Consider the following 24,359-nt stretch of genomic DNA (forward strand, 5'->3'; position numbering starts at 1 on the left):
ATGGAAACCCATTTCATGAAGCTCCTGTTGCACATTTTTTGTGTTGTTGCTTCCAGGGACAGTTTGAAACTCCGTAGCTAGTGATGCAACAGAGGACAGATGATTTTTTTGCTCTGTGCTTCAATGCTCAGACGGCCCTGCTCTGAGTTTGCGTGGTCTGTTGCTTCATGGTTAAGCTGTTGTTGCTCCTAGACACTTCCTAGACCAGGGCAGATCTAGCAGGGCAGAAATTTCATGAACTGACTTCAGAGATGGCATCCTATGACAATGCCACATTTGAGGTCAGTGGGCTCTTCAATATGATCTCTTCTACTGTCAGTGTGTCTATGGAGATTACATGGCTATGTGCTTGATTTTGTGCACCTGTTAGTGAAGAGTGTGATTGAAACACCTGAACTCAATCATTAAGAGGTGTGTCCAAATACTTTTGGCCATATAATATATATTAACAGTGCTGTGATAGGTTAATCAATTATAGAAATGATCATTACTTGTGTCCCTGCTTCGTAAGGAATGGCAGCACCTTTTTTGTGTGGGGATCAAGTGAGGTTCACGCAGTCACGATGAGTTCAGCTTGCTGGTTTCCTGTCTGTATGCGTGAACAGTGAGAAGAGCATGTGCACAGCTTGCGTAATGAGTCAACTGATCTCACTCCTTCCCCACGTGAGCTGCCTTTCGAGGCCACACTGATGACTCCGGAGAGTCTGCAGGTGTTGGAGTTGATTAATCTGCGACTGCTTCCGTTCCTCCGCACCTTTGGCGCCAGCTCCGCCGCTGTCCACCGTAGGTGTGCTGAAACGTGAGTTCGCAGTACTGAGGCATCGTCCCAGCTGTCGGCTGTCGTGCTGGTGGAAGGACGCGACGTTAAAGATGAGAGCGTTTTTGTGATGGTTTCAGTTTTTTTTCCCCAAATCCCATTTCAGAAGTTTGCGTTTTGCAGTGCGCAGAGTAGCCTAGTCTGTTTTGACACCCATGATAACGCAAGGGCAGATTAATTTTACGCTGCTGTTGCATCCCTTAAGCTGATTTGAATTCCCCGGTTGAGTTTCAGCCAGTGGTTCTGCTACGTGTGACAGGACAAATAGCCGTCAGCAATGGAAGAGCTAAGTTGGGCAGATGGGCAGAGAGGACAGTGAGAGTGACAGAAGTCATTACACAGATCAGTGGCTCGCTTGAGCAAGTGGAGGAACAGAGGAATGAAAGGTAGACCACAGCTCTTCACATGAAAGGCCAAGCTGCTGGTAAACCTGAGGGGGCAGTAGAAGTCAACAGTAAACATTTGAATTGGATCAGGGTGGACGATACGTAAAAAAAATTGCTGTACTTGATGTTATTTTCACGATACAAATCACTGTTTTTTTGTTTTTTTGTTTTTTTGGACTGATAAGATATTTAAAGAATAATGTCACAAACTTTGAATACAATTTTAATTCAGCGTGACACAAACTGCAGTAAATTACGGAATTATTTCACATACAGAGCCAGTTACGCTGTCTTTGTAGTGAAACGTGCAGTTGATCAGAGATCTTTAAGTACAGATGATCCACAATATGGCGATACTGATAAATACCCTCATATTACCCACTTCTGTCTTGTATTCCTTTGTACACTATATTGTGTTAGTTTATTCACTGCCCTTCATTTCTCTTCATTTGTTATTTGCTCTCACTACAGGCATGTGTTAAGTAAATCACCTCTGTTCTTACTGGCATTGAAGTGCAATGAGGCACACCACACTCAGAAAGCAGTCAAAGCAAAGTCAAAAAAATGTTAAATATAAACTGGTAAAGTAAGGCTAGTCTCTTGTTTAGGATGATGTGGATCCTTTGGAAGGTTGCAAGATCCATTTGCTTCCCTACAGCCAAGAACACGACAACATTTAATCATTCCACACTTCCACACTGCTATAGACAGTCTTCAGAAACTGAAAATAAAGAAACATTTCTTATTTTTACCCCTACCCCTTGTTTTCGAGTGTCACCTTGCCCCTCGGAACTGAGTTACTTCCCCTACAAAGTGGGACAACCCTCAAATTAAAAAGAACATTCTTCATTAACAGGCTATTAGCAGAGGAGGGTAAAGTTCAGCAACCTTGCTGCTGGGCTTTAGTTACGTTTAGGGAAGCATATGCCTTCAAAGAGGGGGATGAGAGAATTATTTATCGCCCACCCCTAATTCTTCAGTGATATGAAGCTGAAGTCAGCTATTCACCAGCTTCTTGTTTGAATTTTACCGTTCCACCTTAAATGCTGCAGCAGTTGTGACACCTGAGGCGCCAGAAGGTAACTGCTGCACTATTTAAGGTGGAATGGGAAAATTAGCTGGCTACCGAGACATCAGGATACTAGCGATTTTTGTGCTTATTATAAATAAAAGAACCATAATCCATTAAAACGACTTTAAACTAAGATTATACAATAGTTGTTGCAATTCTTTAACTTTAAGAAAATATTCAAATTTGTGGGTTTCTTTGGTCACTTGTGCACCAAAGAAACCCACTCGCCGTTTTTTCTTTTTTTTTTCTCATAACGCTCAGCCTCAGTTTGACGGCCCATGTAGCCCTTACTCTTCGCCCTACCTCTCTTTCTCAACAAAAATTGTGACACCCTACCCCGGGACACCCTACCCCGGGACACCCTACCCCTAGACGTGAACACGCAAAACAGAGGGGTGAGGCTAAGTGGTAGGGGAGAGGGGTGAAATGGGATTGGGCCATTACATCACTTCATTGTGAATGGATAAGGCTCACCTACTGTGGGCTGAGTGACTGGGGCTAAATGGATGTAGGTTAAATAGGTGGGGCTAACTTGATTTAGGCTTAATGCACAGGTCTAAACTGCTGTAGGCTGAATGAGCGGGGCTAAACTGCTGTAGGCTAAAGGGGTAAAATGTGTTCATGGGCTGTTTTTGCTGCTTATTTTCCATAAATAGCTTGTAGAGTGAGCTAAAAGCAATGTAGTTTGTTAACAGTAGACTCCAGTGGCCAAAGAGAAAAGATTATTCCATGAACAACACAATGATTTTTAGTAATTTGGCACATTAATACAGAATGCAGGTGATGCATGTGGTCATATGCATGTATGTTCAGTAAGTTTTTGAAATCAGATTTTCTAATGAAACTATTGGATATTGCATATTTTCAAACCCTGCTGTTCGTAAGTGTATAAGAAGCTGTAAAATGACTACTCTAGTGGTTTTAAAACTTACTTCATGTAACAGCAAAAGTTATAGGTTTAAAATTCCAGTGTTCGTTCGTATTTTGCACACACAAAAGTTTGTTTTAGTAGTTTTAAAGCCACTGGTGAACAAGACTGTTTGGGATATTTAGATTAATGCTTAGCGTCAGCCAATTTAAGGATTCTCATTTGTCTTTTAGGTTCCCTGGCAAGACTCTGAAAGGGAAGCGTTACAAGCCTCTTTTTGAGTACTTCATCAAGGTAAGTGTTGATTAAACTGTCACAGCAGCTCTGATGGTTAGGAAGGCCTGCTGTCTGCTTCACCACCACCATGTTAACAGTTCAGTAACAGTGCAGAAGGTTAGAGTTAAGGGGTTGTCTGATCAAACAGAATGGAGTACAGTAGGGCTGCAAATGACAGGATATATTACAATCAGGCAGCTCATTGTCATGTTGTAGCTTTCCTCTCAGTTGTCACACACACACACACACACACACACATATAAATATATATATGTGTGTGTGTGTGTGTGTATATATATATATGTACGTATGTGTAGATTAATGTATTAATCTAATTGTTGTTAAATTATATATATATATATATATATTAAATTATATATATATATTTTTAAATTATGTAACCAGTTTTATTAATATTTGTAATGACGTAACAAACAGTGTAGTTTTAATTAAACAACTGTAACCTTTTCAGTAAACTCTCAACAGTCAAGAACCACACAAATATCTGCAAGACCAGATACATTTGTTTATAATAATAATAATAATAATCTTTATTTATATACCACTTTTCATGCTGGTGGCAGCTCAGAGTGCTTTACAGACAGTTGATAAAGCTTAACAGTAAAACAGTAATTTAAAATCATTTAAAAAATGACACATGTTAGATGGCAGCTTTTCAGACATACTGTAAGTCATAGGTACACTCATAGGTCTAATATGTAATAGTAATGATGAAATCAACCAAACAATAAGCGTTTAACAGCTGCTTCATGACTACTGCCCTGTGTATATACAGTCATTTTGTATAATTAAGCCTCAAGGTTTGATCACTGTTTTTGATATGTGAGGCATTCTGGACATTGTGTCAAATAGTATAACTAGCTTCCTGCTAATAATTTGAAACTTGTGAATTTGCACATAAGAAGCATATTAGTATCATTTTATACATTGATCTGCAGCTGAATTGGTTTTACGTTGTAAAAACATTGATTCCAAACCTTTGAGCCGTAGTATATACCTTTTAAAGAAGAACAGTAAATGCATTGCAGCCTCTCTGCTGTGTTTTGTGCAGTGTAAAGAGAATGGAGCCTTCTCTGTCGTGCTCGACAACTACGTCCGTGAAGAGGAAGGTACAGGAGTGGTTCATCAGGCACCGTACTTTGGAGCTGTAAGTCTGCACTGTAAAGGCATTTGCACTTTTCCTGGGGAGTGTGGGTAAACTTCTCAGAGTATGCTTGTCATTCCAATACTGTATTACATCTACATCTTCATGTTAAGGGTTCAGCGGCAGCTGATGTCTGTGTGGATGCTCTGCTGCTTTATCATGGCTGGTTCTACATGTCCATTTCTGTTTTTAAAGTGAGGAAAGAAAGTGTGTGAGTTCTAATAATCATGTGGCTTCACAGTGGAACTGGTCAATATGGTCCTCAGTCCCATCACAGACTTTTTCATATCATTGGGTCAATCATTAGTATTAGTATTAGTGGATAGTTTTAAGTCCGACAGATGTTTTGAACCCTGCAGAAATAAAAATCTTATTCTGGTGTAATATACAAAATTATTTGTAATTAAGATATGGGGAAAAAAGAAATAAAAATAATGAGAAAAAAATCTAGATTTCAAGGACGTGACACTTTATGTTCAATAAGCAGCATTTTTTATTTTTTATAAAAATTAAGAGTCTGTCAAAGTAGAACTTAAAATAAAGGTTAAAGTTGGTCTGTGCTGTCGTGAGTGAACGGATAGACTTCTCCTCCCTGTCAACCAAGTTAAAGGAGCACGTCACCACCTACACACTTAAAAAAGATGGTTCTTCAAGGGGTCTTCAGTAAAGAACATTGTTCTATATAAAACCATGAACATTCAAGGAACCCTTTGCGTGATGAAATGGTTCTTCAGATTGATTGACAGTGTGTTGTATATGGTTCTAAATAGCAGCCATTTTGAAAAGCGTTCTATATAGCACTGAAAAGTGTTCTTCTATTGTTACAATGTTGAGCAAAGCAGAACCCTTTTTGGTGCTGTATAGAACCCAAAAAGTTCAAAAAGGTGCTACGTAGAACCATAGAACAAACACATTTTACCATTCAAAAAACCCTTTAATCATGCAGAGGGTTCTTTGAGTGTTCTAAATATCTAAATAGAATCATTAACAATGTTCTTTACTGAAGAACCCTTGATGAACTTCTTAAGTGTGTAGTGTACTCTTCAAAGTTCAAACCTTTGCTGCTAATGCTGGATTTAAGAACTGAATGGCATAATGAAGTTTTTGGCAGTATGTCAAATGTGCATTATCAATGTGGAAAAATGTTAATTGATTTTTCAAAGATTTATTCTTACAATAACAAGGTATCAGTCACCACACCAGTAACAGAACGCGGCTGTACAATAGCAAAAGACAATTAAGGACAGATTACATTATAGATACTGATTGAAATAAATAATCAATATTTGAATTATGAATCACTAAATTACCAAATAACTCTTATTTTACTATCAGCTTTTAAATTTAGCTTGAGGTTGTTTTGTGCATTTGCCAACTAACGAAGTAAAATTGAATAACTTCTTCAAAAATTCACTGCTGTAATGAACTTTCCTGCTATTACAAAAGAGAAATAAAAAGATAAATCTTTTTCCTATCAAAATTTCAAACCAAGGATGAGCAAAGTAGCAGCAATAAAATATAAAAAACCAAATCAGTTTTCCCTTAATCAAGTAAATAAAAAAAAACATCTACATTAAACAGTGCACAACTATCTTATCGAGACGAATTTTCATACAGTGAGCCGTGGTGTTTCCTATTCAGATGTTCCAACATGCCTGCTAAGTTCAGCTTTACAAATAGTGCAACTGACAACCTTTTTTCCAGAGTTTAGTGTGAAATGCTCCCTGCACTTTTGAGAATTTTGTTCTTGAGGCTGCTGTCCGCTTTTGTTAACTGTCCAGTAATCAGGAATGTCAAAACATTCCTAGTTAGCGTGAGAAACGTGTGATGGCTTCACCAACTAATTGACTATTAAAATAGTTGCCAACTAATTTCGAGGTCGATTTTAGTCGACTAAGTTGAATAATCGTTGCACCCCTACTGATGACCAGATTTTGCAAAATCTTTGGTATCTATGCTGAACTTCAAAAGTGTTTTTTTTTTCCCAGTGGGAGAAGATTTGGATCTCTATCAACCACATAGGAAAAAATGTTTTAACCATTTTTGTTAGTTTTATCACCAGAAGTTTTTTTAGTGCTTGTTTGTGTTTGTGGTTTATGTAATCTTACGCCTGGATGTGCGGTCCATTGCATACTCAGCAGCTCAAAGTACATTAGAAACAAGTCTTTAGAATAATGTGTATATCCTCATATAAACCACCACATATTCAATTTTAATATACATTAACCTGCAGTCAGAGTCTCTGCATGAAGAATAAAATGTGTTTACGTAATATTCTGTGCACATACAGATATTTTCCACTTCTTAAAAGGAAGAACCGCCAGTGGGGACACACAGAGGAGAGGACTCAGATTGGTGTTTAGGATTAGAGCGTGAAACACAGCAACTCTTTTATCTGGAGGGAAGATGGCTGCCCACATAAACGGACTAATCCCTCTAAGTGTGAGAGCTTTTGGATGCGCTGAGGGACAGGGCGGCCTCTCTTACTGTGTGAGGGGTCTTGGCCTGCGTTTAGATTGAGGAGGAGGGTGGACTTTGATGGCAGCGGCACTAATAGCATATTACAGTGAGTGTCAGCCGTCCGCCTTTAGTGTAGAGCTTGATGATCAAACCACTTTGGACATCCAAAGCCAGGGCTGTGCAGACTGAGAAGTTACGTCATATCCTGCTATCAGTAACAAATAGAGGTTTTATGTGTTTTCAGGTTCACCACGAGGTCAGAAATCAGTTGGATATTTTTGTGGTAAAATCTTCAGCAGATATTTAAGTGCAATGTTGTGCAAAAGTCAGAGACCAATTTTCATATATTTCATTTCTAGTCCAGACAGCCATTAAATACAAGGTTCATTTCTCAGGAGATGTTTTTTGAGGAGATTAGATATAAGATAATACATTTGCATAAGGAAGGAGGAAGCCAAAAGAAAAAAAGTAGAAAGAAAAAAGTTACAGAGCAAATGAGACTCCTAACAACCACCAATTTGTTTTCACTTACAACCCAGTTTCCAAAAAAGTTCATGATATAAACAGCACTTAAAGCTCTCATCTTTGAGAGAGAGGAGAAAATCAAGCTGCTTCAGATCTGAAAACATCCACAGGTGTTTCTGTCCATCCTTCCACTGTGAGAAGACAACTCAGCGCTATGGGTCTGAAAGGATGTGTAGCTGTCAAGAAGCCTCACTGAGAGAAGGAGACAGACACATCAAACAAATAAAGGGTGGTCTCTAAATTTTGCACCACTGTACTGTAAAAACTGCAGTTGAAGTCTTCCAGTTGAACTTTTTTGATTCCAGACAAACCCCACAAATTGCAAGTGTCAGAATTTGCCGTTTGCTGCGTCTTCAGAAAGAAAAATTTCATTCGACAAAATAAAAATTCAGTCGGTGACTCTATAGATTGTTATAAATAACCTTTACGTAAACAGTATGTCAGTATAAGCTCTATAGTACTCTACTTTTGCATCCATTTATGGTAAACAAACAGATGATTTTTCTATTTCCAACTCTCCCAATATATGTGTAAGGTAAGTATGAGTGCACATTCCTGCATGGAAAGCAAAAACCTGCCTCTGTTGCTTTGGCTAACCTTCTCTGCCTGCTAAAGACGGTCAGTGTTGATTATGCAGTGGCATCTCTGCAGTTCTGACCTCAAACGGTTGTTAAAGTGAAGTGGAGGTGCAGCGTCAGGACCTTGGACAAACATACATGCACACAGACTTTCTGCCATGACAGCACTGTTCATGTTTGCCTGATGTAGTGAGGCGGGAGAACATGGCTGCGTTTTTTTACTTGTGCCAAATCCCTGTTGAAAATGTGTTGTCCTTTTCTCGGCTAGGTTCTGTGATGAATTGCTATTTTCGGTGTTTTCACTTTTCTGCTGAAAAAGTGCTGATCTGACAGCCGCTGCCCTGTCGCCTCTCCCTCTCTCTCTGCAGGATGACTACCGTGTCTGTATGGACTACAACATCATCCAGAGAGACTCTGCACCCATCTGCCCGGTGGACTCGTCTGGCTGCTTCACCCCAGATGTCACTCACTTTGCTGGCCAGTATGTGAAGGTACAGGTTTTTCCATTTTCTTCCTTTTTAAAAGCCTTTGTACCAAACAAATAGCTGTGGCAACATCTCAGTCCTTGTTTCTGCATTTTGATCAGTAGGGAACAACCCTGAGGTCCAGTTCTGCATTACTGGTTTACGGTAAATCGGTCAGTTTGGACTTCAAAAGAGGTTTAACATAAAACCATCACTAAGCTGACCACCAGCCTAAAACACTTTCCTCACTTCTGTCAACACTGATAACTCATCCTAATTATAACATGGTCAGGGATGGGCCTGTCACAATTCTCACATAATCACCTAATCGCAGTTATTTGACCGGATCGCAATTATTGTTTACCACAGTTATTACTTTAACATATGCCTAATGTGGCAACAGATGAAACATAAATTGGGTGTATTTCCATCTGTTAAATTGAGGCTAGAAATACGCATTTTGGCAAATACTTTTGACTGGTAACTGACTGTTAATAGCCAGTGATTATTTATTAACCTACAGCCCAGCAGTCACTGTCGTGACAAAGGAAAAAGTAAAACAAATTCAAAATGGGCATAATTTTTTAAAAAAAAATCTAAGTTTCAACATTTTATATGTTGTCTTTGTACTATTTTCAGTGAAATATAGGGTTGCATTCTGTTTTTATTTACATTTAGTGCAGCGTCCCAACTTTTTTGAAAACAGGCTTGTAGAAAATAAAGACCCAATCCCATTTAACCCCTTGCCCCTACCACTTAGCCCTTTTTTGCGCGTTCATGTCTAGGGGTAGGGTGTCCCGATTTTTGTTGAGATAGGGGGGTAGGCCGAAGTGTTTAAGCTACATCGCCCTTCAAACGGAGGTTTTTCAGATACTCATTCTAAACAGAGTGTTATAAGAAAAAAGAAAAACCGGCAAGATGGCTGTGCAAGTGACCAAAGAAACCCACAAATGTAAAAAAAATTTCCCATTACAATTTTTAAATGTTTTTCAAATTTTAAAAGTTTCAATGTATTATGGTCCTTTTCTTCATAACAAGCACAAAAAATTGCTAGTAGTATGCTAACGTCTTGGTAGCTAGCTAGCTAAATTTTTTGTTCCACCTTAAATAGTCCAGCCGTACTGGTGACTGAAACGCCAGAATGTGACTGTTGCTCAGTTTAAGGTGGAACGGGAAAAGTTGAACAAGAAGCTGGTGAAAAAAATTGACTTTAGCATTATATCACCAAAGAATTAGGGGTGGGTGATGATAAATAATAGTCATATCCTCCCTCTTTGAAGGCATATGATGCCCTAAATGTAACTAAAGCCCAGCAGTGAGGTTGCTGAACTTTACCCTCCTCTGCTATCACTGCAGACTGGCAGGGTCACTAACAGAGCAGCGTTAGTAGCCTGTTAATGAAGTAATGCTCTTTTTTATTTGAGGGTCCCATTCGTAGGGGAAGATTTCAACCACTACCCATTGTAACTCAGTTCAGAGGGGCAAGGTGACACTCGAAAACAAGGGGTAGAGGTAAAAATAAGAAATGGGACAGGGCCAAAGACTGGTATGAGCTTTCATTACTACATTTGCTATACAGCGCCAGTACAAAACGTCCGACGCTGTGTGTAAATCACAAAACTATGACATTATGTTTCAGAAGGTCTGCTTAGAAAGTCAACTTTCAGACTGAAACACATGTACAGTGTAGTTTAGCCTGTGACTCAGGTAGCAGGGAATAACAGTGAAGTTAGAGTTAGCAGAGCTGTGTGAGAAGCAGTGTCAGCAGTTTTGCCTAGGCGGGGGAGGACCCTCACCGGGACACAGAGCGGTTCCCTGAGGAGAGTCTTCTATGAACAACGAGTAAAGGAAGACAACTGCTCTCATCATCGCTCCATACCTTCAGCTCACATTTTCATCACTTCCTGTCACTCGGACATGCATGTTAACCCACACACACCTCAGAAACCCACGGAAGCCCTAATGGGCAGACTTCAGAACACTGACCAGTCTCACAAAACACTTACTGTAGCTGCCACCCACGACTCGAAAGTGGAACTGCTTATCTTCAGGAGGAAATCTTATCCCTGTTAACCAGCAGAAACTGGCTGGAGTTTCAGAGCTAATATCAGGGCTACATTATAAATTGCATTGTATTGTTATTGCGATATGAGTTTCTACAACAAACACATGGTGATGAGAGAACAGATCATACTGCCTCACATTCGCAGCGCCAGAGTGAAACGTACATTGTCAGGAAAGTCGCGTTAGAACCCCAACAGGTGTTTCGCTGCACTGGCTTGAACCCTGCTAAACAGTCAGTTGCAAAGCATGTGAACAGCTCAGAAACTTCCTGTGATGAACTACTAGACTGTATAAATACTTAAACTGTGATGACTATTCTCACTCTCAGTCAGTGTTGTGTGTAAATAGGCTCTATGGTAAACTGTGATGTAATGACTTACTGTATGACTAAACTGTAAAGTAATGACTACACTACGAACACAGGTTTGTCACAACAAACCTGCATCATCATAAATAGCTTTTTAAGGAATTAAAAATATATTTATTTGTTTTTGTAGGCTTTTTGAAAATAATTACATACATAAATCTTAGTGTTTGTAGCCTGCCTGAATAGGCTCTTCAGGGAATCCTCACTGTTTTAAACTGAAGCACACCTCATTGATCTCACTCACATTTCGCAGGCTACAAGCTCCCCACAAGGGGGCGGCATTAGAGTAAGAGTATTAGTCATTAGTCATAAGAGTAGTGCTTTATGTCAAAGACACTGTGTCCTTGTTCAGAATTAGCATTTCATCGTTTTTATTTTGCACAGTAGTAAATGCTACTTTTGCCGAAAGGGAACATGGCTAATTAAGTGAAACAGTGAATGTATTGCTTTGTTTTTTGCCCCTTTTTGTGTTTTAAGTGTACAGTGGCCTTCATGCCTGTTGGCACTGTTGGTAAAGATGAGGTGGGGAAAAGGCTTACCTCTAACTTTTCAGTGTAAAGTTATTTAAAGAAAACAAAATCCATGTAAAAAAAAAAAAAGCACATTTTTTGCAGACTGTAAGCTTATATATAGTTTAAATAATTGTGCTTTGTTCTTTTTAAGGATGCGGACAAACACATCATCAAGTTTTTGAAAGAGAATGGACGTCTGGTCAACGCTAGCACTTTCACGCATAGCTACCCTTTCTGCTGGAGGTGAGTACAGACAAAGTGGAGAGGCCCACTGTCGTCTATGAGGGCTGTTTGCTTTTAGTATATCCACTATGCTATTAATATGGAGAAACTGAGAAAGGAACTCCCCAAATGTATAATTGTGCACAGTTAGTACCATCAAAGCTATATATGTGTGTGTGTGTGTGTGTGTGTGTGTATTATGTATGTATTGTATGTATTGTATGTATGTATGTATGTATGTATGTATATTTGTATATATGTATATATGTATGTATGTATGTATGAATATATGTATATATGTATGTATGTATGTGGGATTTGCACTGACAGAATATATTACCCAGCTAAGCATCTGCGTGCACGTGTTTGTCTTATGAGGGTGAAATGGGCCAGGATTTAGGCTGCGGTTTGGCTTAATAAGCCTGTACCATTATAACATTACCTGAAATAGTACAGAGCTCCGGGGAAATGCTCAGTGGTGTAGGTTTGAGAGCAACGCGCTGCTCATACCACTTCTCATGCCTTTAGTGGGAGATTCAAGCTGACGTCTGGTCGCTAGCACCAGACACTGGACACCGGGACTCAAAACCGGGTTCTCTGATTGAAAACTGGACACCTGGCTTAACTTTTAATTGATTTTATATTCAAACCACAATTTAGAGGAATGTCATTTTCAAATTGCAAGAGCTGAAATTATAATTGTACCCTACATTATTTAATGCTTTCTTAAAGGGGAAATTTATTCAAATAATGCAGGGCTTGTGAACTGTGTGCCTGACAGATAGGTGGATGGACTATGTTAGCTATGCCTACCCATGAATCCCTTTTCTACATCGCAATGCAGATATTTTTGTGTGCATCTTCGCTGAAGTATAAATCAGACTTTAAAAGCCCCAAGCCTGAAAAATTGCCTGTGTTGGTCTTAATAAAAAAAACAAAAAAAAAAAACAGGCTTGATGCTTAAAGTATAGAAAGTAATCACATTTTAAATACAGTTGCAATATTGGTCATAAAATTCATTTAGATATTTCCTTACATTGTCCAGCCCTAGGTGTTAGTTAGGCATACATAGGTTACACTGAGACAAAAGTACAGCTTTAGATGTAGAAGCTTTTTTCTAGGTTTAATGAAGTGAATAAATCTGATAGACCTACTAAACTAGCTGGCTAGCTGGAGCTGGTCAGTGTGCCACAATGAAGGAAAATGCTGACTGTATATGACTGTTTGAGACAGCATGGGGGCATAAAATATGGATTTAAACCCAAAATCCTCAGTTTAAGGCATTGTATGTTAAAAAAATTGGTCAAATTTAACAAGCAAAAGCAAACACAACACACTCTTAAATGAAAGTTAATTTCATCTCCATCCAAACACTGAAGAGAACACGTCCTCCTCAGCCCGTTGTGCATATTGTACTGTGAAAAAATATTGTGAAATAACATTTTTACCATATCAGTCACCACTATTATAACCTTCTGGATGTACTTAGTGGATGGATTAGTCGCAATGTGGTATGTGTCACTTTATGAAAACTTCACTTTATGAAGATCGGAAAACCTTTGCACACAATCATAACTTGGAAATTTGAATTTGATATGCTGTGTAAACTGTATTAAATTCGCAACATTATCGTAATCTCCGAAGGTCATACAGTCCATATATAAATAGAAAGTAAGCTTCAGAAAGGGCTCGTTTTTTAATTAACATATGTTTGCAGCTGGGTAGAACAGAGCACATTTACAAATTGGTCTCAAAGGCACAGTAACAGTTTTAATTCTTTTATTTTTGGCTGCTTTTTGTACATGAACCCACAGAAATGTTATAAGTGGGCTTCAGGGAGAAGAAGTAGAATACAACCACTCTGGTGTCATTTGCAAGGGTCTTCGTCACTACTCTCCCAATCCCACTTTCGAATATCCTGGCAGAATACTGTGTGCTCTCTGCGCTCCTCTGTGACCTCGGAGGCTTAAAAGGCATTAAATCAGTGACACGCTGTATAACGAGAGGGTGGATGGAGGGCACTGGGGCTACAAGCCTCTCTAACATTAGCATACGGCGCTCAATACTTCGTCAGCTGCCTCAGCACTCCTGGCGGCCCCAGAGTCTGTGAGGAAGAGGTCGGACTACCTGGGCTCAGCTTTGCCTGGCCGGGGTGTTTAGACTGTCAATAACTTGTAGCTTGGGAGAAAAGATAATGTTTATTGGCGGTGCTATCCTTTCTGTAAGGGGCCAGGCTTTGTTGACCGTTTGATTATAATCCAATAGGGATATTGTGAAGCAGAGGAATGACTCTTCTACAAAATACAATATAAAATGCTGTCTGGCTAGAGCAGGGGTTGGCAGCATGCAGCTCTTATACTGCTCTGTTGGGGCTCCACAGCAAATTTACATTTTTAAGGTAAAAAATAAAATAATCATTCTTTGCAGTAAAATAAAGCTCTGCTGATCGTTCAGCACAGTTTTATCAATTAAACGCTGGAGTTAATGTAGACTATAACTGTGAATTCGCCAACCTTTTACCATGAAATGCAAAAAACAGTCTCGCCTGGCTAGTAGCTAACGAAAAGAGAATGATTTAAGATTATTGATAATTTGGAGACTAATGGATATTATTTACATTATTTGCATTTATAATCACTCCAGCTGGTTTACTAATAGGTTTAATCTGCAATGAGAAACTGTCCAACACAAAGTTGCGAAGCGGAAGTCAGTTTCTTGTTTGAATTTTCCTGTTCCACCTTAAATGGTGCAGCAGTTACATTCAGCCTCAGGCACCATTTAAGGTGGAACTGGGAAAATTAAAATAAGAAGCTGGCGATTGAGAAGCTGACTTCAGCCTCGTAGAAAGTCGAACGTTAAGAGAGATTTGACAAGAAATTATTCCACTTTTGAGGAAAAGCTTCCTGCCGGAGATGTGAGAAAATATATAGCTGAGCTAAAGTTTAAAGCAGAGCAGAGTAAGTCTGTGTTTTCGTTTTTATTATATTTTAAGTCTATACTAGTACCTTAGCACATACTGAGACATATTTACAGCCAAGATGTTAAAATGGACATAAAATGTTGTGGCTTCCAAGGTGGTTTGATTTTTGTTTAAAGAGCAAAAAGGTTCTTCTCAACCTTTGGGTTGCCGACCTCTGGCCTAGAAGAAGTGAGACATCTGATATGTAACCAGAGGAGGAAAGCTTTTAGCAGGAGTAGTCAAGTGTACTTTTCAGCTGTTAAAGCCTTTATATAATCTTAGAATAGTGATTTTTCCGTGTGTGTGTTTGTTTTTTTTGGTTTTTTTTTAAATAAGAGTTTGATGTAGTATAGAGATGCATGAATAATTGTATTTTCATTGTCATCGTGTTATGAGTGTCGACTACAAGCACATCAGTAAGGGATGAGATGACGGAATGGAAGAGTAAAATGATTAGATTTGTCGGAATGTTTATGTTTAATGTTTATTAGTAAAGCTGTGTACCCCCGAGTAGAGCTTGGACCTTGGTCTCCAGTGTGCAGAGCGAGTGATTTAACCACTGTTATACAAAGCCAATTACAAATCGCACACAATTGCACAGCTACTCCATCCTCATCCATCTCAGACTTCAACTGTCGTGCTAACACTCAACAAACATGAGCTCCTATAAGCAGGTAGCTGAGGATCTGAAAAATGAAGTGTATTGATAAAAAAAAAAACAGGAAAAGGACATAAACAACAACATAAACGCTTCTAGCTCACAGTTTCCACTGTCCAAAATGTCAATAACGCATGGCAGTTAAAGAGAACTCAAGGCGACATCTAGAAGCCCAGACTAACAGACTTTGTTTCAGCTGCTTGGCCAGAAAGGCAAAGCAAAACCCCCATATGACAGCAAAGGATCTGCAGGAAGGTTTAGCTGACACAGGAGTGGTGGTGCACGGTTCTTCTGTGATCTGCATGGAAGAGTCATCAGAAGGAAACCTCATTACAAAAGTCAATGTCTGAAGTATTCAAAATAACTTCCAGATAAGCCAGACGCATTTTGAAAGGGAGTGCAGTGGACTGATTAATTAAAAATGTATCTTTGGCCTCTCCAAGTGTTTGGAGAAAAGAGAAGCAGCAGCATTTGATGAAAAGAACACCTTGCCAACTGTTAAGCTTGAGGTTGAATCTACTATGCTTTGGGGTTGTGTGGTAGCCAGTGGCTCAGGAAGCATTAAGCAGGTAGATGGAAGAATGGACACCACTAAAAATCAGTAATTCTGGTAGCAAATGTCAATCAACAATCTGAAGCTGAGAAGAGATTGGGTTCTACAACAAGACAATGATCCAAAACATGTTTGGGGAAAAAACTATGGGTTTGTTTTTCTTCAGCAGATGTTGCTTACTTCAAAAAGCGTAAACATGTTGGCCAAGGGTGCCACACTTTTGCACACAGCTATATGTATTCTTCGAAAAGCTCTGAAAACAGCCCATTTTGAATCTGTAGGTCCAGCTGCAGTTGAAATACTCTTTTTCATGCATAACCTTTTGTGATCTAGAGATTTGTTGTTGCTGCTGCTGCTACAACTACATATAACTACATGCTGTATTTTGTTATGTGTAACAGGTCAGACACGCCGCTGATCTACAAGGCAGTGCCCAGTTGGTTTGTGAGAGTGGAGCACATGGTGGAGAAGCTTCTGGATAACAATGGCAAATGCTACTGGTAAGAGAAATTCTAACTGTATAACTTTATTTTGTTGCAGTTAGATGTAAATTGAACTAGACATTTTGACATTGCCATTTACATCATTTCACAGCACTGCTTTTCCAAGTCTTTCAGAATGACAGTGTTAACTTTGACATTATTTCATGGTTTACATAGATGCTCTTTTGCAGTATGGGACTGTAGGTGAATGTAAGGTTGGGAGTGGCATTCCTGCCACAAAGAGCCTTTTTTTTTGTGTTCGACAGTGGTTTTATCTACTATGCTTTGTTGAGTATTTACTTACTTTAGGTAATTTTATTAAGTAAAATGATCTCATTATGGCTGGCAGATAATTTTGCTTGTTTTAAGAAATGTGCTTGCAACCAGGAAAATTATCAGCCGGTATACTTAGATCATTTTGCTTAATAAAATTACTTAAAACAAGTGAAAAGTGTCTAAAAATGAGCCAGATAACCTTACAATAAGAGAAATATTGACTAGATTTAAGATAATTTCACTGGACAAGATGCTTTTTTTTTGCAGTGCATATGTGAAAATCCTAATATAATATTCATTTTTTTAAACTTTCATAACTTTTTAAAAATAATTAAATCGTGATACTTAAGTCATACCGCATCATCATTAATCTGTGAAAACACTACATTAGGATGAATTAGGATGTTTTGCTAAGTATCTGGTAAATCTGTCATTTTAGAGTTTCTGACCATTTTTTTTTCCATAATAAAAATCTTAAATACTTCCATATGCACTATGTGTTTAACTCTAGCTGACACAGAGTGACTGTACTACTTTTGCAGAGTAGTTTAAGCTCAGCTTGCCCAGTCTACCCCCTACTATCATGGAGCAAGTTCATGCTGCACTACAGGTGCTGGGCAGCGTCCTCCAATTCCCATAAGTCTGCAGCAGGGGCGTTCTGCGCTAATGTGGCTGTCAGTCTGAGACAAATCACCTGCAGGCATAGGGGACGGTGGAGGAGGAGGACTTATGGGAGACTGTAATGTCGAGACTGCGCTGCAAATTTGGCTTCTCCATTTATATTTCATGCACTGTAGCTGCACTACACTGCTGAAGAGATGTGTAAGGTCTCTTAAATGGCCTGTATCATGAATAAACACATTTTCCTTGCTTTTTTGTAATAAGTATTTGATGTATTATGCATGCATTATTCATACAGCAGAGACTGCTCTGCAAAAGAAGCCAATTTTGACTTGATCGTGGTTGTGATGTCACATCAGCAGTTTTACCCCCACCCTTAGACTTACTGTCAATAAGGAGTGTTGTTCCTGCAGACACTGTGTAGCAGAGTTATTGGACTGGAAGATGTGTGGAGAAACACAGTTAAATGTTGTACTGTTCCTGGCTGCCAGGAAGCAAATGGATCACTGCAGCCCTCTAGTCCACTTCCAGTTGAGATTCCAACTAGTACGTGGTAGTAGGTGGTATAAATGGTTTATCTGGTATACTGGTTGAAATTCATGATGTGAGCACTGTCATAACTGCTATACCAGTATACCACAAATAAACACAGAAAATGCGACATACGAACAGTACAGAACGTGCTAACGTTAGCCCGTTTGGCTGAACGGCTGAGCCAGGGATGTTTGTCATATTTCAAATGAAGATAAACAGCAGCAGTGTCTCGGTCACCTCCTGCAGTCTAGTCCTGCCTGACTCAGCCATCTTCATCAGATGAGGCTGCAGACTTGTGGACCAGCTGGTGCTGGTAGTGAAAAAGACTGCAATGTTTCCAAATTCTAGCAAACAGTCGTGGGGGTGAGTGTACGGGACGCAAGTGTAAGACAAACGACGAAAGAAATCGAACCAATAGTTGGCTTCTAATTTCCCATTCCACCTTAAAAGGAATGCAGTAGTTCCATTAAAGTGCCTGTACAGGTGCCAGAATGTAACCGCTGCTCCATTTAAGGTGGAACAGAAAACTTTAACAAAAAGCTGCCGACTTCATACCTGAAACAGCACCGCTTTTGCTGGCTGGCTGCGCTAGCATTAGAAAGTAGGACAAAGGACAAATTGGTTGTTAAAATTAGCCTAAAAATTAAGTAGTGTACCACCAGCTAAAAAGTTAGTGCCTTATTTCGCTTCTGAATGGGTCGGCACGTCAACCAACAGAGGTCATTTACTTAGCACATGGTTATTTATGACACTGACTTTTTAAATTTTGTATTTTCATGTTGTACGCAGACACTCTTATGCAGTATGGTAATGTTGGTGAATATAAGGTTAGGAGTGGCGTTCCTGCCACAAAAAGTCAAATTTGCTTATGATTTTAAGGCACAGTAACAAACATAGCCTGTTTTATTATAAGGGATAAAGAGGTTGGAAAATGGTCACGTAAAATGAATATTGACTATTTGTGGTGCATAAAACTTATTAGTGGACTTAAGAAGAATGAAATAAAATTCAAGAAAAGGTGTTTTTAAAGGCCCACTGCATCTGTATTTACATTTTTGAGCTCACACTTGATGTCTCTGGCTAAAAAGCTGTGGTAGCTGTTTTAGTTACTGGATAATTAAATTACTGGATAATTAGTAACTTCTTATTAATTATGCCTGCTGTATGATTGAGCTGAATGGATATGCTGTAGATCAGTTAGATATTGGCAGTATATCCCTCTTAGAACTGTACATTTTTAGAAGTATATAAATATCTACAGAGAAATTAGCCTTGACAAAACAGTATGCTGTCTAAAGCAGAGTGGGTCTTTTATTATGTAACCGCTAGCTTTGGTATATTTAGCAGACTGCCTTACTGTGCAGTCTGAGGGAGTCGGTATTCTGAGAGCGCAATTAGAGCTCTCCGTCAAGTCCAGCACAGCGGCAGCGCTGCTCTTGGAACGTTCTGAAGAGCGCATTGCTCATTTTGGGCTGTGTGTGGGAGTGGGAGACTTTACCCATCCTGAGATCCCACACTTAGAAGAGCTACTTTTAGTCAAGGCTGTGTGCTGTAGGTTCATGCTGCCTGAAGATAAACACTTACTTAGTTCTCAAAAAATACATATGTGAAAGTACTGAAGCTCACGTGCTCCGAGGGCATTGTGTGTTTTATAGAAGATTATTTCTGTCTAATAAATGCATATAACAGGTTGTGATAGGTTATAAGTGGATATTATGATTAATTTTATATGATGTGTGGCAGTTTGACCAGAAAAGGCTTTCACCCATATTACTACAGTTTGTACATACTTACTGTCTCTACCCTGCGTTCACAGCAACGGCAATAAATCTGACAAAGCAACCAAAAGACATTGGGTTTCAATGAGAGCCAGCAACATTGAGCAGTGTAGCAGCCGTTGTGGATGATCTCAGCTCAGCTTTTACTGTGGGTTAACATTACCACACCACCTCCTTTCATCTACACTCATTGTCCATTTTATCAGCTCCACTGACCATATAGGAGCACTTTGTAGTTCTACAATTACAGTCTGTAGTCCATCTTCATCTTCTTCTTCAATGGTCAGGACCCCCACAGAGCAGGTATTATTTGAGACGTGGGTCATTCTCAGCACTGCATTGACACTGACGTGGTGGTGATGTGTTAGTTTGTGTTGCGCTGGTGCAAGTGGATCAGACACAGCAGTGCTGCTGGAGTTTTTAAACACCTCAGTGTCACTGCTGGACTGAGAACCAATACATCCAGCCATCAGCATCCTGTGGGCGGCGTCCTGTGACCACTGATGAAGGACTAGAGGTTGACCAACACAAACTGTGCAGCAGCAGATGAGCTATCGTCTCTGACTTTACATCTACAAGGTGGACCAAAAAGGCAGGAGTGTCTAATAGAGTGGACAGTGAGTGGACACAGTGTTTAAAAACTCCAGCATGTCAGAATGGATGGGCTTAAACAAAGCACCATGCTTTGGCTGTGGTGGTAGTTTAGTTCTTGGTGGACAGAACCTGTTTGTCAGAACGTTATGCAGCTTTTATTGTGCTCTAATATTGTGACGTCTTGTCCTTGTAGTTTCAACCCTGACGCTTCTCATTGTCTTATCGTCACTGCTCTGTATGTTAGCCCATTACACCATGAACTGCACTACAGTTCCCAGCATGCACTGCAACATAATATGTGCTCCCACCCCCTCCCTAACATCGGTCTATGGGACAGCACCATCAAAACAAAACAAATCTCAGGTCTCTAGTTCAAGCGAATGGGCAGTTAAACTACTGTACATGGGGGGACACTTAAAGAGGTTATCTGCAGCTAATGTCTATTATTTTATATAAAATTAAAATTGTTTTTGAGTAGTTTAAGTATTCAGTGCCTATTTTTTGCCCTTTGTAGTTTTGGCGTATTTTGAACAGACAACGGCCAGTTGGGGTCATTGCAGAATGTTAAGTAAAAATCAAATGAAAACACAGCTGGCCCACAGACTTGTTGAGATTTTTTAATATGGCCCTTTTAGTGGTTGATTTTGACACCCCTGACCTAAACTGACCCAATGGCTCATCTGGGTTAAAAGTGCCCCCACCATCAGCCCTTTGGCTTATTATAGAAGCACATGGATGTTAAATAGCCTCCTACTTCTAGCATAAGACAGAACGCTTAAGATTCTACCTTTAGTCCAGGGAACAGAGCGAGAGAGAAAGAGAGGGAAAAAAAATCATTAAATTGATGTATTGGGTGCCTGAATAGAAATGCCTCACACAAATGGGAATTGATGAACTCGTTGCTCAGCTGGTGGAACCTGAGCGCGATTTATACCAAAGTATGTTCTCTGGGGATGGTGCCGTGTCCTGGAAAAAAAACGGAAGGAGGGTTTAACCTTTGTGACTCTACATATTAAAGAAAGCATGTTGTTATATATTTAGAGGTGAAATGGGTTGATAAGAGATGGAGGCCAGCTAAATAAAGCAGCGCTGTCTTTTAAATGTGACTTTAATGATCTGAATCGCTCTGCGGCAGAGAGCGAGTGATGAATTTTGAATTGTTCTTGAAGCTGGCTGTTGGAAGACAGTCTAATGTTTTGTTCTTGCAGAGCCGTTCATTTGACATTATTACAGTTACTGCGCTTGCTAATGATGTTCTTTAACCGTGTCATGCTTTCATGTAAGATGTGCAGTTGTTGTTAATGGGGAACTCCTCCAACTTTTCAAAAATTCTATGCAATTAACTGGTTGCGATGTAAACAAAGTTATTCAGAGTGGTTTGGTGTGAAATGCTCTGTTCCAGAGAAGCTTACCAAGTCAGAATTGTTCACAGTGGTGGTGATAGGAACCAGAGATTGACCTCTAAAAGCTCCCTCACTGAAAGTTGTTATTAAAGTGGTTTGATATATGCTGCCTGATGTCTGACTTGTTATTTTCTAAAGTTTAAGTTTAATCCATTCATGGCGGAGAGGTACATGCAGGGCATTGTAAGGCAACATAGTCCCCCAAGAAAACTTATTTTTTCACATTTATGACTATTTTACTATGATCAACATTACATATAAAAACTCAGAAGACTCCTCTAGGTTAACTGGTGGTTTTGGATAGTAAATAAAATGTCTATATTTGTGTTGTACACATCATGACCCCTGGTTCCTATCACCACCACTGTAAAGAAATCTGAGTCTGTAAGTTTCTCTACAAAAAAACACTTCACGTCCAATCACTCTGAATGACTGTGTTTACATCTCAAGGACTGAATTACTCAAAAATTGGTGGAATTCACCTTTAAGGGGATTTGGTAATGTGTAGCTGTTCTGAGATCATTGTAGGGAAGCTAAGTGGTGTCAACCCGTCTCTAAAGGTCAGCGTACACTGGAAGAAATCTGACTTTGGGGAAGTTGGGTGAATCTAACTTGCTTTCCAGGCCCTGAACTTGAATAACCCCAAAAAGACTCATCGTTTCAGAAGCTGACTGACAGCACCTGGCAGGATGTGTCATTCAAGGTGCTGGAGGCCTTCAGCATGTCAGTTCTACCAGAACGTTGGCCCTCTACTGGTCCATATATTTCTCCATGAATTTGACAATATGGAGTCCTGACTTGACGACTCCAAATTGGTTGTTCAAGTCAGGTCTCTAAATTGGATCTGCAGTCGGCGTTTTTCTATTTGGAGTTATTTGGTTGCAGAGGATATTATGCTCTCTCAGCGTCCCATTACCTTAGATAGAAAAGAACCCCTGCTGTTTTAAAAGCACTCATCACATCTTTTGCATTGATTAGGAGGAAGTTAAGAAGTAAAGAGACTCTCCTCTCTGTCTCTCTCTCTCTCTCTTTCTCTCTCTCTCTCTTTCTCTCTCTCTCTCTCCCTCTCTCCCTCTCCCTCTCCCTCTCTCCCTCAGGGTTCCAGAGTTTGTGAGGGAGAAGCGTTTTGGAAACTGGTTGAGAGAGGCTCGAGACTGGGCGATTTCACGGAACCGGTACTGGGGGACACCCATTCCTTTGTGGGTCAGCGATGACTTTGAGGAGGTCAGTGGTTGTATGAAAGAAATAAGTAATGATGAGTCTTTTCAGAGATATTTGAATCTTTTTAGAAACAGCAGCTCACATTTTAAAGTAATAAATAAATAATTAAATAAATAGTAGATACAAGATTTTGTTCTGACAGCAACAATATGTTCAATGTGAGTGGTCACCAGCCCCCTTCTAGTTGAGCTTTGAGGTAAATCTTTGATCTTGCCATGGCTTTATGCCCTAAATCTTTCCACCCCCAAGTGAATCATACAGAACAGTGTGTGAGATTCGAATCCTGCTGTAAATACCTTACTGCCTTAAAAAGAACAGAGTTGATGTCCCTAGGAGGTGTCATAAAAGACAATTTGCTGTAACCGTTCAAACCATGAGAACAGAACAGTTGCCTTCCCAAGAAGACTTGTCAGCATTAACACGCTTACCATTGAATCACAACTAAAGCAAAGGAAAAAGAACCCTAACCTAACCCTAGAAAATAAAACAATTACCAACAGCTTCAACCCAGAGCTCTAAAGCCCAAAACCACCTCCTCAAGCTCATGAAGGCCCTCTGTACTCAGATTTAGAGCTTGAAATATTTGACCAAATCTGATGGGCCCCGCTGCTCACATCGGCTTTGTACATTGTTTTCCAAATATATTTCAAACTGTTTGGTTTCACATTTACTTTTATTTCACAAGAACAGCACTTACAGTTGACTGGGGCAGATCTAGCAGGGCCTGACTTCTGGAAAAGACGGCTTCCAGTGTCAGTGTCACATTTAAGTCAATGATCTCTTTAGCTCCTCAGAGCTCTACTGCCCTTATGTTGTCTATGGAGATTGCATGTCTATGGGCTTGATTTTTTACACCTGTTAGCAATGGGTGCGGCTGAAACACTTAAACTCAATAATTCGGAGGCATGTCCACATACTTTACATACCGCATATAACAGTGTATAATGTTCATACTGTGTATTATGTTCTATGTGTAGCAGTAGGAATTAGACTAAAGGCTACTATCTTGTTATAGCAGCGCCGCACAGTGTGAGAACAGCACACTATGGAGAGTTCATCCAGACTGAAGAACTTTGCGATATTGTACAAAAGTGATGTTTGATTGATTAATGTTGGTTAAAATGTAATCTAAACTTAAATTAGTTCTCAGGCTGTATTGGGGTTCAAACCAAAATTTCTCCCATTAAAGCCCAGAATTTCCCCCTACTTGCCTCATTTGGAGCAGGTGTGGCCCATTAGGGTTGGAACTAGCAATGAACAACATATCGTTTAATTTTTTTTTTTTTTTTAATTATTTTCGCGTCATCAGCCTTCCACAGGGTCCTGCTGGTGACGTCCTGTATAAGTAAAAATAATCCGTGGCCACAACTTAGTAAGGCGTGGGAACGAGATAAGTCGTGGCCACGACTAAGTAAGGTGTGACAACGAGATCAAGCCTTAGTTAGCTGCGGTCAAGGCTTAATTATCTCATTCCCACACCTTACTAAGTCATGCCCACACGTTA

At 39.7% G+C, this 24,359-nt stretch overlaps 1 protein-coding gene across 1 annotated transcript in view; it reads left to right on the plus strand.

The window, feature by feature from the left end:
* Positions 1-24,359, plus strand: part of iars1 (isoleucyl-tRNA synthetase 1) — a 109,512-nt gene that overhangs the window by 21,537 nt on the left and 63,616 nt on the right. The window contains 6 exon segments of the mRNA XM_036559441.1: positions 3,377-3,437; positions 4,492-4,587; positions 8,516-8,638; positions 11,706-11,797; positions 16,348-16,446; positions 22,732-22,858. Of these exon segments, the coding sequence (XP_036415334.1) occupies positions 3,377-3,437; positions 4,492-4,587; positions 8,516-8,638; positions 11,706-11,797; positions 16,348-16,446; positions 22,732-22,858 (598 nt within the window).

Source organism: Colossoma macropomum, unplaced genomic scaffold (genome assembly GCF_904425465.1).
Source record: "Colossoma macropomum unplaced genomic scaffold, Colossoma_macropomum, whole genome shotgun sequence".
In the NCBI taxonomy this organism is placed as follows: Eukaryota; Metazoa; Chordata; class Actinopteri; order Characiformes; family Serrasalmidae; genus Colossoma; species Colossoma macropomum.